This window comes from Cyprinus carpio, chromosome A18 (assembly GCF_018340385.1).
Source record: "Cyprinus carpio isolate SPL01 chromosome A18, ASM1834038v1, whole genome shotgun sequence".
Lineage (NCBI taxonomy): Eukaryota > Metazoa > Chordata > Actinopteri > Cypriniformes > Cyprinidae > Cyprinus > Cyprinus carpio.
This window is the reverse complement of record NC_056589.1, coordinates 17,278,268-17,296,171: the sequence shown is the minus strand read 5'-3', so window position 1 is coordinate 17,296,171 and position 17,904 is coordinate 17,278,268. Positions and strand designations below refer to the sequence as shown.

Genomic DNA, 17,904 nt, shown 5'->3' with positions numbered 1-17,904 from the left:
CAGTGAGTGCTGGACTACTCTGGACACCATTTTAGACCATTTAGATATTTGAAAGGAAATTTGTGTGGACCAAAGCTTGCAGGATGGCTCTTGTGAGCAAATGAGCAATCTTAATTCAACAAGAAATTAATTGATGGAATAGATTAAACAAACATAATTTGTGAAAGCTTCATAATTATGGAGTACATCAAATGAATTAAATAAAATAAACCGTTATGGGCAGTTGAAAATGACAGACCCTTTAATATTTGAAAATAAAACCTAGATTATCAGTTAATAATTCATAGTTTAAGTAAATAACATAGCAGACCTGTATTTTTTTTTTTTTAAAATAAGAAAATAAAAACTTAAAATAAATACCTGGACAAGCCATGTTAAACTTCGATGTAAATCGCAAAGTAAATTTGCGAAACGCCATTCTTATTCTCCATCCAATAAGAGCAACTCGATATTGTTCAATCACAATTTTTTTATTTTTCTTTTAAAGTGGCAAATAAGCATTTAAAAAATTTAAAATACAGGCATTTCATCAAAACAACAAGGCAGCAAAATGTGAAAAAAAAAAAAATGGTTGAGCACATTAGCGAATGAATAAAAATGTCATAGCAAATCACAAACAAATAAAATGTCTCTTTTCAAATCCAAAAGCAAAACATGAGCCGCCATCTTCCTCATTAAGCAGTAGTCTCCACTTGACTGTCCAGAATTGGTTCTTAATGAAATAAAGGAGAAGGGAAAACACATAAACCCCAAATGTACTCTTTAAGATGCGATGACAGCTTTTCATATAAACTGTAACGTACAACTATAGTGTAGCTATGAACAAAACAAAATATATAGTTCTTTAACTAACGATTATCAAGTTTACGACAATGGTCAATCTCCCAAGTTAGCTTCATATGGTCAATTAGAACAACGTCCAAATTAACATGCACCACTTGTCCTTACAATAACAGTAGCATAATAACAGACAATAACAAAGTGCATTATTTTCATAAATAGCTTATAGAAAACTACTACGTAGTTTCCGCACTTTTGCATGATTTCGTTATATTCACCTACAGATGTATTTCAGAAGCATAAATCACAAGAAACAACACTACAGAAACCTTTTCTTTCAATTACCGGAAAATCTGTAATACCTGGATTTGGTTCACTTTTAAGTTCTTATTACTAACTTCTTACTCAAAAAAGTAGCTTTATGACCCATGAGGAGTTTAAATGATCACAACATAAAAAAAAGGAAAAAAGAAACACACACATTACAAGCATTTTGAAAACCTGTAGTGTTACAACATATGTCTGTCATTAAGCTATCATTTCTGTAAATGTGCCTCACAAAAGGTTATTATATTCCAATCTTTCTAAAGATCAAAGACGAATTCCAATAGTCATTTGTCGCTTTTCTACTGCACGGTTTGGTTCACTTTTGGGGGGGGGGGGGGGTTCCACTGGGTACAGTGCCTGGTACTTTTTTTAGTACCACCTCAGTTGAGGTTTCAAGTGAACTGTACCGTTACCAAAACGTGACGCATAAACTCTGCTGATCACAGATTGGCCGAAGAGAATCGTCACTACCTGCGTCACAGCCAGCGAAGTACAGAACGAGCGCACTTTTTTTTAGCTACCAAAAAGTGGCTGTTTCGTTGTCTGTTGAAGAGGTACAGACTTTCCTCTCATTGATGGCAGAGGAGCGGATCCAGCGAGAGCTTGATGGGGTGGCGCGGAATGAAAAAGTTTTTTTTTATGAGTCATGCCAGTAGAGGCAGCGCAACTATAACGACACATGAATAATCCCACCCACTCTAAAGCGGTAATGAACCGCAGTGGAAACGCAAACCGAGCCGTGCCGTACCAAACCGCACCACGCAGTGGAAAAGCACCAATTGATTTAAGAATAAAGATGTATCCAAGTTAGAAGATTACGGAGTTGAAAAGCTTTAAAATGAATGAGTGAAAAACAAGTGAGAACTTCAATTATTGAAGTTTATTAAATTACTGTAGTGTGTCCTTGTGATAATGTTATTACAAGTGTCTAAACCACCAAAAATGAGAAGTTACATTAGAAAAGGTCCATTCATATCTAAGAGAAATATGCGTACCAAGTACAAATATAAAAAGGACTTTGCAAAGAGAAAAGTTGTCCCAAGTGGTACAAAGAAGAAAAAATCCCAAAGGGAAAAAAAGGGCCAGGTATGAAGTACATGTAATAAAAATCAGGCATCTGAAAAGTGATTAAAAAGACTCCAAGTCACAGCTTAATCCTCAACAAACGCAAGGCATTTGCTTACTGATAATGTCCATAGCTTTTAGGACTGCACGATTAATCAAAATTAAATCGCGATTAGGCAGAAGCTGTGATTGTCATGTGTAACTTTGAGTGAAGCGTGGTTTTGTGATCACTAGTAAATCTCCATCCGAAGGCCAGAGGGCACTCTCACACTGAAAATCCAAATATGCCCCAAAGAAGATATCCAGGAAATGCCTAGCGGTTGCTGAATAAACTGAAGATTTAACTGCTTTCATTGATTCAACGTGACTAATAAACAAATGACTACGACACTATATGGGTTATCAGAGTTTGTCTTATTATAATTTTTATTTTAATAAAGTATATTAATGCAATGCTAATCGACATAGCCTTCATCACTGCTTAGAATACTATGAAATATATTGCGTGCCTTATTCTGTGTAAGAAGCCACATCCTCTCACAAAAAGATTTATTTCAAACACTCGACTGACGTTATGAAGTGAGTGAAACATGTTATTAAATGTGGTATTTTCACATGCTTTCAGATGCAGCAGCATTTACTACACAGAGCTGTTGTTCATTGACAAGCTATGCAAACAGCTGTGATTAAATCGTCTGCGATTATGAACGCGATTTTGCATAGCTTGTCAGTGAACTACGGCTCTGTGTGGTAAACGCTGCTGGCATCTGAAAGCAGGTGCTGGAGATTTACTACTAATCACAGAACCGGCTTTACTGACAAGATACGCATGACAATCACATTCAATTAATCGTGCAGCCCTAGTAGCTTTATTCTCAAGTTAAGCTCAATTTCCTTTGAAACGGTTTGAATCCTTTTTCATCAACTATGTCAATACAATAATTAGGTGGCAGCTCAAAAAAACAAACAAACAAAAAAAAAAGCAGTGTCTTAATATGAAGGATATGGAATAATGCACTGGAATAGGCACACTATTTAATGTGCAATGGTAACAGGGAATGTTTTCTGGTCTGGATACCCATCACAAAATCAAAAGCAGAAAAAGTTTCAGCGATCACTTGTAACATACATGTTATACAAGAAAGCCAGAAATGCAGTGCAGTGTATTCCAGTATAAATGTGGCACTAGTGCAAGTCACTGCAAACTCTTCCAATGTATAATGAAGTATGCAACAGCCAGTGAAAACAAAAGGAGGCCAATAGTGGCCCAGAATCAAGGTGTGTAAAACAAGTTGCACACAAGCAGAATAGACTCCACAAGAAACGAGTCACTGATCTCAAGAAAGGTTTCCACTGAAAACAAGATGAAGTGAAGACAGCACCCAAGCATGCTAGGGTACTGAAGACAAGTAAATGTAAAACGTGCGGTCATCAGTACCAAGTAAAAAAAAGCTGAACATTTACACTTTCCCAAGCTGTAACAGGTAGCCATCCTTAACGCCATTTTATTAAGCTTTTTTCTTTACCTTTTGTAAAACTGTGAAGAACTTCAGCAATTCTAAATTTATTATTTTCACAAAACTTCCATTTTATGCCATTTACTGACTACCACATTTGCTGGGGCTAAAATACGGTACTGGAGCTGTAGAACCTAATTGTAGCTAAAATGACAGACATATGGAGTAAAACCTTAATAATACAAATAACACTACAAGGACTTACAGAGTAGTCTTCCCTTCCTTGAAACTTAGCTGAAGCTTCCTCATCAGGCAAACATCACCTGCAGGGATAAAGAGAATCAGTGAGATCAGAAGTATAAAACATAATATTGTCAGCTGAGAACATATTAGCTGCTTGAGTTAATGTCACATTTAGAATTCGATACTTTTTAGCACCATTTTATTGAAAAAGGTCTTGTCGCTCTGTAGCAAATTTCAATACCCAAGGGGTTAATCTCATCAAAGCCAGTGCGCCAATAAGCATACAGCATGCTTTATGTGCCTAAATCAGTGATTGGCTCTGGCGAGGCTTCAAGGAAAACACATCTGTGACCAATCATGCATACTGTAGCATCATGCTACATAAGATTTTTTAATATTTTTGGTTTGTTTTTAATGAAAGTTTATTTTATTTATACTGTGATTTTTTGTAATTTTTTATGATTGTTGTGTGTTGTGGGTTGTTGTTGTGTTATGTTGCAGAAATGTGTTATTTGCAGCCTTTTATATCAAGCTAATCACTACGCCTGCTTAGCATTTCTCATGTAAACACCCTGTATTGTTATGAAAACAGGCAGAATCTCATGAAAATCACATGCAAATCATACAGCGTCATAATCACATTTATCCACAGAAATGTTTTTCTGGAAGCTTAACACACGTCCGTCACAGGAGACAGTGCGGGTTATGAACGCGTAATATGATTGACATATGAGCAGCGAATGAGCCTCCTCCGAGTCAGAAGAGAAAACAGACAGACAGCGCTGGAAGCAGCTAATGCTCATCAGATAGCGTACATCAGTGGAAAATGATTAGAAATGATGATTCTGTCTAAGCTACACGTTTTAATATGAAAACACACTAGTGTAAAAGTAGCCTAGGGACAATTGTCCTGGGGACATCATCAGTGAAGAGAGGGCTTGTCTGTCTCCTGAAAAAGTGGACATTCTCATTTTTTTGAAGAACTGCTGAGGGATTTAAAGATCTTAAGTATGCAGCAGTGAGCCACACATACTGACTTAAATCTGTTCATTTTGCCCTAAAAAACTATTTGAGTTTTATTAAAACTATTTGCACTATTTATTGTGTTGGTTACATTCTCTTCCTTTGTGCAGTGGCTCAGGAGATGAGCCTTTGAGTCAGAAAACAAACTGGAGAAAAATACCCCAAAAAAGTTTTATGAGGTAAAGAGTAATGTAATCTTTTCAAAGTGGATTTCATAAAATTGGTATTAAAAAAAAAAAACAAAAAAAAAGTAGTGGAAAAGCTTTAAGCCTAAACATTATTTATCTTCCAAATACTATTTTAACTATAAATGTGAGTAATGCTTCAAACAAAAGTCGCCGCCATGATGTCCGAATGTTCTGAGTGGTTGTTGGCGTATCGCTATGCAGTCGCTAGGTGCTTGTGACTTGTTTAATCGTGGCCAGTAAACAAGTCACAAGGGTCCACACCCACAATAATGGAATCCCTACATATGGCACATAAATTTTTAAAGTGCAAGTTACGTTTAATATTTGTCAGATTAAATTGAGTCTGATCATTTAGAAAATAACAGCAGCTCTCCTTGATCTCGTCTGAAGGAAATACTCACCGAAATGTAATACTTAAAATGAACAATAATTACAGTGCTGCTTGCTTTGGGAATCATAAAAGTTATCACTAATTAGGCTCCATTACTCTGGTTGCAACGAAGTAGCCAACTTGCTATTACAAACCACATTTTGAGCAGGAATTGCAGTGCTATTACCTCATGATCAAACAGTAATAATGGTAAGCTGGTAATAATGGTAAGGTTGTGGGTTCGATTCCCAGGGAATGCATGAACTGACAACTGTTGAATTAAATTTTCTGGGTGCTAAGTTTTCATAAACTGAAGTCAGAACTGAAAGGTGCTGTAAAGTGTTCAGTAAAATGCAATGAGCTTGTGGTGTGCTGGCAAACTCTATTATTAATATTATTACTAGTAGTAATTGGTTGTCAAGTAAAACAACAACAAACCCAAATGTAACTTGAGTGACGAAATAACTCTAAATAAATTCTTATTGTAATTATAAAAATTTGTTGTAGGTGATGTGTCCTTTAAATTTTTTATTTTTTTTGCTGCGTTAAAGATGCACACTAGGGATGCTGACATGTTCTCAAGAGTGAAATATAAATAAATTAGTGTAATTTAATGAATTATTTAAGAAATTTAAATTAATTAAATTAGGAAAAATCGCAATGTTCCAGCTATTAATGGAGCAACGAAAAGCAAATTATGCCATTAGGTATATCGTCTAATGTGACAAAATATGAAAATCTTTCTAGAAAAAAAGTTTAATTGAAAGTGATAATTTTGTTATGTAAAAAGGTTATAGAAGGCCTAAATGGTGTTTTTCCACACTATTCCCAAAATACATTGTGCAATAATGCTGCCTTTAATATTTTTTTCTATTAATAAATGTAATTTTTTTCTGTCTGTGTTTCATCGTTAAAGACGGATGCAAGTACAAAGTTCATAATTAGTACCAAGTAGAATGTTACAGTTACATTAACAAATAGTATGGCTATTGCAAACTCAGGTTCTATATATTTTTTGATGGTTTAAAATATCTAGAAAACGTATGCAGTTCAGAATTTACTGTACCCGACTGCATTTCTGAAAATAAAAAAAATCTTTGTCGATTTGCTCAAATTGTGCAAAAATTACTTTTAAGTAAAACTGAAATAAATCGCATTTTCAAAGCATTAATAAATATACCACATAACCATAAAGTAGCTAAAATATAAACTGTATGACGTTCAAGAAAAGATAAGATTTAGCTTCGGCTTCTTTAAGTGCAATACTTACAGCGAAAATCATTTTCCTCCTCTTTCTTTGACGTTTGGCAGATCAGGAACCTTTAACAACAAAAAGATTCTTCGTTAAATTGAAAATTCATCTTACAATTTGATTTAGAGCACACCCTAGTGGTAGTCAGTGATAAATAAATAAAAGGCGAAAGATTGCTTAAATATAATGTACAAAGCACAGCGTTTTTTTTTTTAACATTACATTATCGACACTTACATTTACATGATATGAGACTGAACGAAACACCATCATCTTTCATCCAGTTGTTCTGATTCCTGTACACAAAAAACAATTTAGATAATTAGCATTGTATCGTCTCCTTTACATAGTAATGCTCACTTCAGCATCAAAATGTTCAAAAGAAATATTTTATTCATGCCGTTTCTTTACATGAAATACATTTTTTTTCTAGCTAACGTCCAAGTAAATGGCAAGTACTATTGTTTAAAATCTACATCATGTACATAACATGACAATACATCATATACACCAAAGAATATACATAAATCAGAAACCTCTTATATAGAAACATTACTGAGGGCTCATGCTTTATTTTTATTTATTCTTACATGCAACCTTTGTTTTCTGAACATCAGTGGAGTGAACAGTTGATTCTTCAAAAAATATTTAGCAAAGACCTCATATATTATTTCAAAGCTAACCTTTTCCACTTTAAATAAAGACATACTAAAAAAGCATTACTTTCTAGGTTATGTTTCTATGTTATTGTGGCAACAGCCAGATGGAAAAAAGAAATTCCGGGTTTAATTTGATTTTTTTTATATGCTGATCAATAATTTTTGCACAATTTTAAGGCATTTAATACTTTAAAACAGTATATATCAGGTAAAAATGTACTTCACACAAATCTCAGACCAAAAAGGGAAAACAGAAATAAAGAAACAATTTTCTATGTTTTTTTTAATATAAATTCCTTTGTGGACCACAATGGGTTAAAAGCCAACACCCTATTATTTAACGTCGAAAAATACAGCATAAATGTTGTTCAAAATACAAGAAATACAAGTGGATACCTTTATTTGAGTTCATTACCAAGTGGAAAAGAACCATAAAATGAACTAATGTTTAACCATTACTTTTTAAGCAGATAAAATTAAAAGCTTAAAATAAAAGTAAAACATCAAAATTGTGCTAAATCCTATGCTAAGTTGAGATATTCACAATGTTCTCTGAAGAAGTTCAAAACAATGTTACATCAGGGAAAAAGAAAATATTTTTTCAGTAATTAACACACAATAAATGCATTAAAACGTTCAATAAAATTGTTTATTCAAAGAAAACATCTGAAATCAACAAAAAGACACTCAAAATGTCGAGACTGGCAATGGAACGTCCAAAATTGCATTGTTACAACAACATTGACATTTAATATATATTTTTTCCGCTTTCGAATGTTACAAGGACATTTTGTCCTCTCAAGGACAAAGCGAATTTAAAATGCGTAGACAGTTAAATCCTTGTTTCTCGTCGATGCTGTCATTTGAAATCTTCACAGTTTTCCTGCAACATATCCATGCATTGTTTTCCTGCCATTTTCGCGATGTTTCTGCCATAAAATCGTCGATTAAATCGACGGAATGCCATTTTTTCAGTACTTGGCAATGGCCCCATCATGGCCATTTTACAACACCTCGTCGAACCCTCTTCTTTCCACCATATTGGTGCGTCTGTAGCACTCGCTCAAACACGTTTATAAGTTAGAATCTACAATGAAATCTTACCATGTTGCCTCCGTCGTGATTTTCTCTTTCGTCTGAACGGGTCGACGCCATTCTCTTCGTTAATCTTCTTCTCAGCCAGAGCGCGCCGCATCGCCATCTCCGCCCGTCGCCGTCTTCTGTTCTCTCCCGTGTGCGCTCCTCGTCCTCTCCGCCTGCGCTGTTATACTGAGAGTCAGTGCACTGCCCTGAGCTCCAGCGTAAGCAGAGACAACTTCCTCTCACTGCAGCATTCTGGGTAGAAGAAACGCTGCATCCATGACTGTATCTGTAAACTAATGTTTGATTTCAGTGACCGTAAAAAAAAAAAAAACACACACACACACATTTTTACACTAGAATATTGTCAACACTATCATTTTACCACAAATAATAACGATACAACAACAAAGCATTTACATTTCAAATAAAACTGAAATAAATACTTGCCTTACTGTAGCACTTATATAAAGCCACGGCATTTATAACAACGCAAAAGATAAGAGCTGCTGTTTTAGTTTTAAAACCAAGAAGAGAATTTGCATTTTTGAACCGTGTGTTCTGACTGATTTCTTTTGTTTTTGATTTACATACACTGCCGTTCAAAAGTTTGGGATCAATAAAGATATGTACTGTTTAAATAATTTAAATGTTTGAATAAGTCTCTTCTGCTAATCAAGGCTGCATTTATTTGATCAGAAATACAGATAGAATAGTAGCCTAATATTGTGAAATATTATCATTTAAAACAAGCTTTCTATTTTGATATACTTTAAAATATGATCAATTTCTGTGATGCAAAGCTGAATTTTCATCATCATTACTTCAGTCTTCAGTGTCACATGATCCTTCAGAAATCATTCTAATATGCTGATTATCAATATTGGAAACAGTTGTGCTGCTGAATATTTTTTTTTTTTTTTTTTTTTTTTTTTTGGAACATGTGATACCTTTTTCAGGATTATTTGATGAATAAAGTTAAATCTTTTCTAACAATATAAGTCTTTATTATCACTTTTTTTGTTTGTCAATTTAACACATTCTTGCCGAATAACAGCATTTATATCTTTCAAAAAAAAAAAAAAAAAAAAAAAAAAAAACACCTTTTGAATGGCATTGTATATTGTTACAAAACATTTCTATTTTGAATAAATGCTGTTTTATTTAACTTTTTATTCATCAAAGAATCCTGAAAAAAAGTATTAAAAATATTAAGCAGCACAACTTTTTCCAATACTGATATTAAATCAGCATATTAGATTGATTTCTGAAGGATCATGTGACACTGAAGACTGTAGTAATTGCTAATGGAAATTGAAATAGAAAAAGTATATTAAAATAGAAAACAATTATTTTAAATGGTAATAACATACAATATTACAGTTTTTTTTCTCTGTATTTTTGGTCAAATAAATGCAGCCTTGGTGAACAGAAGAGACTTCTTTAAAAAACATTACAAATCTTACTGATCCCAAACTTTAGAACAGCATGTCAAATTTTGATTTTTGGGTTAACATTAGGCTTGAAGAGACCTGAAGATAAATTACACAGTCATACCTAAAAAGTAAATTTTAAAGAATTCTTTTTTTTTATTAGAAAATGGTAACAAGATTGTGAGACTTTGAATAACTTATGTTTGAGATATGACAGTATGACAGTGTTATGTTGTAGAACTAAGTTTTAAAGTCTCTTATAATAATAACCGCAGACCATATTTGATTAATTGAAAATTGCTTTATATTATTGTGTGCGTGATTGTGTGTGTGTGTGTGTGTGTGTGTATATATATATATATATGTAATGAAATTCCCAACTTGATGTCATCACAATGTGATTTGAATAAAAATATACAATGCACACTCTGTGCTCTTAATTTGTAGTTTCATCTAAATGTAAACATTTTTTAAGTTTAAGTCAGTCTAAACAAGTTTTGAGGTTAATTTATCTAATTTTGTGTCTTCACTCAGTCCTTGACCTTTAATTATGTTAAATATCACAAACCTCTGTTAATAAGGGATTGGTGGGTACACAAATTGGCCCAGAAGGCCCAGAGTGTCATGCTACTAGTGTTATTTTTTAATTTTTTTTTTTTTTTTCACAGATATATTATTCAGTAATTCCATGAATGTTACATTTCAGACATCTTCACTATTCATGATAACCTATAGGCTAATTGAGATAAAATTATTTAATTTGAATTCACAAGTGTTGCTATTATGACGTCTTTAATAATAATAAAAAATTCAACTAAATAGTAACAACTTTAAAATAAAATAGTAGATTTGATTATTTTTGAATTTTCAATTTTTTTTTATTTCAATATTAACTTTATATTAATTAATATTATAGTTACATACATATATAAATAAGATTAGGGTGTACATTAACAGCCTAACAATACAAAGAGCTTTTTCAATGCAACCTTAACCAAGAAAAAAAAAAAAAAAGGTTTTATGTACAGGTTGCAACAGCACAAATAAGACACATTGAATTAATTCTATTGCAGTATGAATAACATATTGATCTAAAACTCATGCATGAGTTGTTTATATATTTTTAACATTTAATTTATGAACAAGTAGCCCCTGTGTACAGTAGCCTAGCAGAAGCTCAGCTCTGTCAAGGGCTCTTTTCTGTCTTCTCTAGCTAGACTGCATACCACAGTTGGTTACTAAGCAACTGTAATTGGATCATTCCTCACTCCCTCCCCCTTCTTCTCTAAAGTCATGCCACGTAGGCATAGCAAATGCACCAGGTGGACTGTTCATGGAAGGCAGAGGCTTTGAGCTGAACTCTATTGATTCTATGTGCACAACCAAGAATAGAATAATAATAATAATAAATAAAAAATAAGTCAAATATAAATAGAAAGTGGTATCAAAGCCCAGATGTCATTTTGTCTGTATTTTTCTGAACTAAATAATAAATAAATTATAATGTATGGTATTATGGCCCCTAATATCAGCACACAAATCTGGGTGCATGTTAGTGTAGTACTGAATAAATCAAAGAAAATATTTAAATAATGTTAAATAAAATATGGGCTGGTCAAAAAAAGATATCTAGAAGCCCTCTTGTGGCCGTCTATGATTTATTATTTATTTATTTATTTTTTGGACTGTGGATCTGAAGAAACTTGCTGTTCTTCCAACATAATGTATGCTTGAGAGTTGACATATAAACATTAAATCGGCCCTTATGTTAGTACACATATTAATTCTAATGATTAATTTTATTTGTCACATGAATAGAAATGCTATTCAGTAATTTATCTATTAGTATTGTTTGCCATTAATTGTAATAATCCAGTAAAATGTTTGTATGCGTAAGGTGTCTGACAACAGCCAGTGCTCCAAACAGAGACCTGATCTCACCATCATCCAGTCTATCTGGGACTACATGAACAAACAAACATACAAAACTACTGAGATAGACTAAATCCAGTGTAACTGTGGCAATGTCTCCAAGATACTAAAAGAAACCTACATACAAATCAGTGTGGAGCACTGGCTGTTGTCTGGCTCCTTGTGCATACAAAAATCTCACAAGATTGTTATAATTAATGGTTAAAGGAATGCTTGGAAATGTAAACTGATATTTCCTACTGACATGCTACACACCCCTTTTTTTGTTGGTTAAAATATTAATGGCCTAAGACTTTGGCACAGTACTTTGTCCACTAACTGTATTTGTGAACATTGCGCCATCATGTGGCTAATATAAACGATGCACTTTACTTCCCTGATCTTAAAGTTTCTTTGCTTTAGAAGGACTCATCTGTTAAACATTGTTAAATAACAGGATGGAACACAGGAAAGCCAAAGCCTAATCCAAGAATAACCCATTTCCTTTACTTACAATCTTAAGGGATCAAATCATGCATTTATCCCTGTAAGGTCCACTTTGTTAGTAAGTTTTTTATTTGTTTTGTATTTTCTGGCATTATAGAGTCTCATTATTATTATTATTATTATTATTATTATTATTATTATTATTATTATTATTATTATTCATGACCATTTTCCACTCTCTCTAAAATTAGGCAGGCGTTTTTTTCTTTTTTTGCAGGGTACATTTAATGCTCTCTTATTTTAGAAACAGAGATTTGGATAAGATAAGGGTTGCAGGTTTTCTGTTGTGGTATATAGTAGCCTATGAATAATTCTTCAACAAAAGCCTCTTTGTAAAATCTACATCATTAGCTTATTTATAAAATAATATGCGCTCCTCGCACAAACTGTTTAAATTGGCTGAAATAATTAATAAAGAAACTTTATCCACCTGTATCTAACATTGGCTCCTTTTTAAAGACGAATTATTCCGATGCTGGACAGACAGACAGACAGACAGACAGACAGACAGATAGACAGATAGACAGATAGACAGACAGACAGATAGATAGATAGATAGATAGATAGATAGATAGATAGATAGATAGATAGCATATATAAGTTATAACAGCTAAAATAACGACACATATGGCTACAGATTCATTATTAAAATGTCTACTGTAAAACTGTCTGATGTTTAGACTAATCTCGTGAGAACAATGCAATATTTCGCCAATTAACACAACTATCAACACGCGCCCTTTTTCCATCATTCCAGGTTTGTGGCCAACGCTGATGCGCATTGGTTCCTCGTCAGTCTGGACCCACCCGGAGCGTTTCCGGGTGTGGAAAACCCACATTTCCTCCTGCCGAGTGCCGACACACATTCCCAAGAAAACATCCTGGATAACGGGCCGAGCTGCGTGGGAGTGCAATCCAACGAATGAAACAGAACACTCGCGCTGGAAGACAGATAGTTCGCGAGGGCATGTTTGACAACCTACGGTGGGAACCGAGGAATATTTGAGATGTCAGCGCATCATTTCCAAACACCATTCGTCAGCCAGCTGTTGTTCACATTTCGAGTTTGCAGACCTTCTCTATACTGAATCTTTTCAATATACAAGACATTAAGCAAGCAGTTTAAATAGGAAAACAATATGTGGCTATATACTTTGGCTATTGCTCTCACTGTCATTGCGCGTGATGTCAACGGAGAGCCACATACGCGTCCATCCTCAGCGACGCAGCTGAATTCAACATTACCGCCTCGAGAAGAAAATTCATCACATAATGCAACAGATGCAGCGGCTGGATCTCGAATTTCTACCATTTTAAGGGATCTTCCTACCATCAAAAGCATTTCGATTTTCATATTTGTATTAACAACCTTGCTAATCACGTGCCTTGTCATAAAACTATTCAGGTAGGCCTAACATATAATTTGTTCTGTATTTAAATGGCTTCGTGTTTTGTTGGTCTGAATACTTTGCAGATATTCTGTTTTTGTTGATTTCAAGGAAATGCCACCTTGCCCATAATTGAAAATGGTGTAATTTTCGACTTAAATGTCTCTGCGGTTTAGTGCCACTGTTCTAATATATATAATATGCACAATTCGTTAATTGCGGAACATTCTAGCTTCTGTTAGCGTTTACTCGTTATCCCTGATTTAATCCTCTAACGGCTTCGGAAGCAGATGGTTCGCCTGTGATAACACGAGAACCGACTCAGATAGACACTTTATCGTGTCGTACTGGGAAAATACTCACAGTGTTTCCATCACTGTACACAGCAATACAGAGCGCGACCAGTGTAGTCCGGTTTCTGAACAAACGACTGTTCGACTCTTATGAGCCGATTCTTTTTAGTGATTCACAACACACACGAACGAGGAAAGTTTTTGTTTTGTGGTACTTCAAGCGAGACTGCGCCAATGTAGTTACTGACTAGGGCATGTCATTAAATAGCCTACATTAGGAGTTTTGCTAAAGTGGTGTTTTATAAAAAATATAAATGATTGCCATGATAATATAGGCTAGCCAGAATCAGTTATTGTCATCTCTAGAAAGTCAGTGAAAAGTCTGTCACTATAAACACAACTTTTGAAAGAATTCTTTTACTTTTTTTATTTGTTAGATCAGTTCTAAAATGAACCAACTTGGCAACAGACTGTGAAGGGAAGTGAATGACCATTTCTTTTTTCAAAATTACTAAAATGAACATTAATAGAACAATTAAGGAATCCGAATCAGTTGGATGAATCTGAATCGAAATAGGAATTTCTCATTACTAGATTAACTGGAAAACTCTCATACATATTGAACATACGGGTCATAACATCACTCACCTGTCCTCTCTATTCCTGGTTTGATTAGATCGGCAAAGAAGATCAGAAAAACGCGCAAGTATGACATCATCACAACTCCCGCCAAGCGTGTAGAGATGGCGCCTTTAAATGAGGAGAATTACGAAGACGACGACTCGACTCTGTTCGATGTTAAGTACAGGTAAGAACCACAGCATGCTCTATGTGCAGTGACATGAAATACGATCTTTTCTATTAACTTTTGTCCGCTTTTACTTATTTTTGTTTATAGTGGTGTTCCAGTGCTTTTTAAAATGGACATTTTTAAATCAAGTGAAAGAGAGGGAGACTAATGCCTAAACTAGTGCCATGAGGTTGTGGTGGGTCATATTTGATTGGTTTCCAAGTCTACATGTTAAATACCTTCAATCTTCTCAGGAAAACAAGATTCTGTTTCTTCCCAGATGGTTGGCAATAAATGTAGTCTGTGTAGTGCAGCTAGCTACATATTTTTCTCCAGTTAATACCACATGTTAAATGTTTCAGTAAACAAACAGAGCAGCATAGTGGGAGTGGCAAGGAAGTAGTGCTAAATAGAACAAAGACTGAAATGTCTAAGGACTTTCATCTCATTAGAATAAATATTAATGGAAAATGCCTTCCTAAGCACTCATAAATGCATATTTAAACATTTTACTGAGGAAGAGTGTTTATGTGCTACCTTTCTGCCGGAAATGCTTGGCTTTTGACACAGACTTTAGTTGTTAATGTTTTAAAATGTTATGCTTTCCATTTTTTCGTGTTTTAATGTCCAGTAGTTGTCTGTTGACTATGAATGTTCGTGGTGTGTGACCTCACAGGTCACAATGGAAATAGTTGTGTTATTTGGAAGGCTAGTGAGCGTCAAGACTTGACTTCTCCCTTCCGTCCAATTGTTCTTTGACTGAGAAACTGCTTCCTTTTTGCTGGGCATGGCTCCCTGTTTATCAGCTTTTTATTGGCAATGTAGTTGTTTGATAGTGAGGCAAACCAGTTTAGACCAGTTTGACAACTGGAAACCTAATATTTTTTAGTTTACTTAACCCTCTCGTTTAAATTCTTTGCTTTTTCATAGGTGAATTACATTCTGCGCTCAGAGTCATTGTTGAAGATCTCTTTTAAACCCCCCCGGATACCTCTGTGTGAACACATCTATACAGGAATTGTGCTCCCTGCACCTCTGATTTGATCCTTGGCTTGAAACCTCAGTGGAACAAGAGTTTTTACATGTATTGATGTATTATTGTGTTTTGGCATTCAAAACCAGCATGAAATCTGATGTTTTATTAAAGTTTTTCTGTTGAAAGCACAGAAAGGTAAAGATTAAGAAAAACATAAAAAAAAAAAACACTTTTTTTCTTTGCTCCAAAGAAGGGAGACACTAAAATAAGTCCTCCACAAATTAATTATTGCTTTAATAATTGTACAACTTTTAATATTTTTCCTTTTGCCCAAAAACATTCCACTTGTTTGGTAGAAAGTCTGTAATTCAGCATAATATTTTCAATATAGCCCTTGAATGTATTAGACATTTTGAACATTTCTGTTACAGTATATCACACTGAAGCTATTTTACGTAATATATTTTTAAAAAATGTAATCATAATATCAATACATATTTTGTGTTTTAATAAATCCAGACAATTATTAAAATTATTATACGCATGGAGCTCAAATGTTAAGTCAATCACATTGTTTTAGTTTAAGTACTGTGATTGAATCAGCTCAAGGTTTCAAATGAAAATAATAGTTTTATATTTGTGATGGACAGAGATTTTTATTTTCTGAATCTGATGATTGACGATGTTTATTGCTCCAATACTGAAACTGTCTTTATTATATACTATTGTCTGTATATACTGTAATCAAATTATAATCTGAAATAGTTTATTTTTAGAAACAAAAATCATATTTTGATTTAATAAGAGTAATATGTTTTAAACCTCCTCCCTATATTTTGAGAATGATTAATTTACTAACCACTAATTGTGCATATTTACTGTATAAGGGTTGGATGTATGTGGAGTTGAGAGATTATTGTTACCATATTGCTGCTCTCAGAGGTTGGGGATTGTTTTTTATTGTGTCGCATATGCACACCTCCGTTTTGAATTAACTGGTTTTGACAGTGGAAAACTGCAGTGCCACACATCATGAAGGGTTTAAACACATAGCCGTTATCATATCAGACATATTAAATTATATTTCCCAGATTTAGAGCAGCACTGAAAGAGTATCTTAAAGCTACAGTGATATATTGAATTATGGGTCACACTTTATTTTAAGTTCCAAATCTTTTGCTTCAATAAACTCCTAATTTGCTGCTTATTAATAGTTAGCAAGGTAGTTAAGTTAAGGTATTGGGGAGGATAAGGGAAGTAGAATATGGTCATGCATATATGAATGTGTGCTTTAGAAGTACTAATAAACAGTCAATAATAGGAATGCTAATATAGTTAATGGTGAGAACTGGTCCCTATACTAATGTGTTACCGAATTATGTGACTTTTCCTTAACTTCATTGAGACTTCATTGATCTTATATTGATGCTTCTACTTGATGTTAATGTGAAGGACTAATGTCCAGCAACTAAGGGCCAATAAGAATTTTTACTGAGTTATAACTTGTTTATGGTGTAGCTGTATAGAAACTGAAGTGTGTAATTCTCTCTCCCTCTATTCTGCTCTAAATGTTTCCAACTTCCCAATGCATTTCCTACAAATCTGAATTCATGCTTTAAAGTGAAGGAGAGGAATGAGATGTAAAAACAAGTATTAAACACGAGCGATTGCTGATGGCTGTAAAACTGTAAAAGGTGGGGTTTTCCCCGCTTTGGCATTCTGCAATTGAACATGTCTTAAAATACATGCTTTACATTTTTCCTGGTTTTGTATAACATGTTTGCTAGTCTGAACACTGGAAAAAAAAAGTTTAATTATATCAACAGCCATCTTCTTTCTTTCCATAGAAAACTTGTTGATGTCTGTGCTAATTGTAAAATATTGTTTTTGAAGTGTATCAAATCCTAAATGTACTTTTTTTTTGTTCTTGATTAATGAAATAAATACAAATCTTACCCCAAAAGATGCATTCGAATTATTCAAACAAGGTTTGTCAAATGCGTTGTTTAAAACCTGGTTTGAGCTTGAATGTGAGATGGCATATCTAAAGTCTGCCACAATCTTGTTAACCAGTAACGGCTCAAGAACAGAATAACATACAAGTCCAACACATTTTCCCTTTAGCTGACTGTTAGTCCAGCTTTAGCTGTAGCACATAATAT

General features: G+C 33.9%; 1 protein-coding gene across 1 annotated transcript; it reads left to right on the top strand.

Moving 5' to 3' along the window:
- The first annotated feature begins 13,094 nt into the window (after positions 1-13,094).
- LOC109110095 (membrane protein FAM174B-like) lies at positions 13,095-17,705 on the top strand. The gene is made up of 3 exons (XM_019123136.2): positions 13,095-13,700; positions 14,653-14,784; positions 15,697-17,705. The coding sequence occupies exons 1-3, from the start codon at positions 13,435-13,437 to the stop codon at positions 15,698-15,700; spliced, it is 402 nt and encodes a 133-aa protein (XP_018978681.1). The 5' UTR covers positions 13,095-13,434; the 3' UTR covers positions 15,701-17,705.
- Positions 17,706-17,904: the final 199 nt, after the last annotated feature.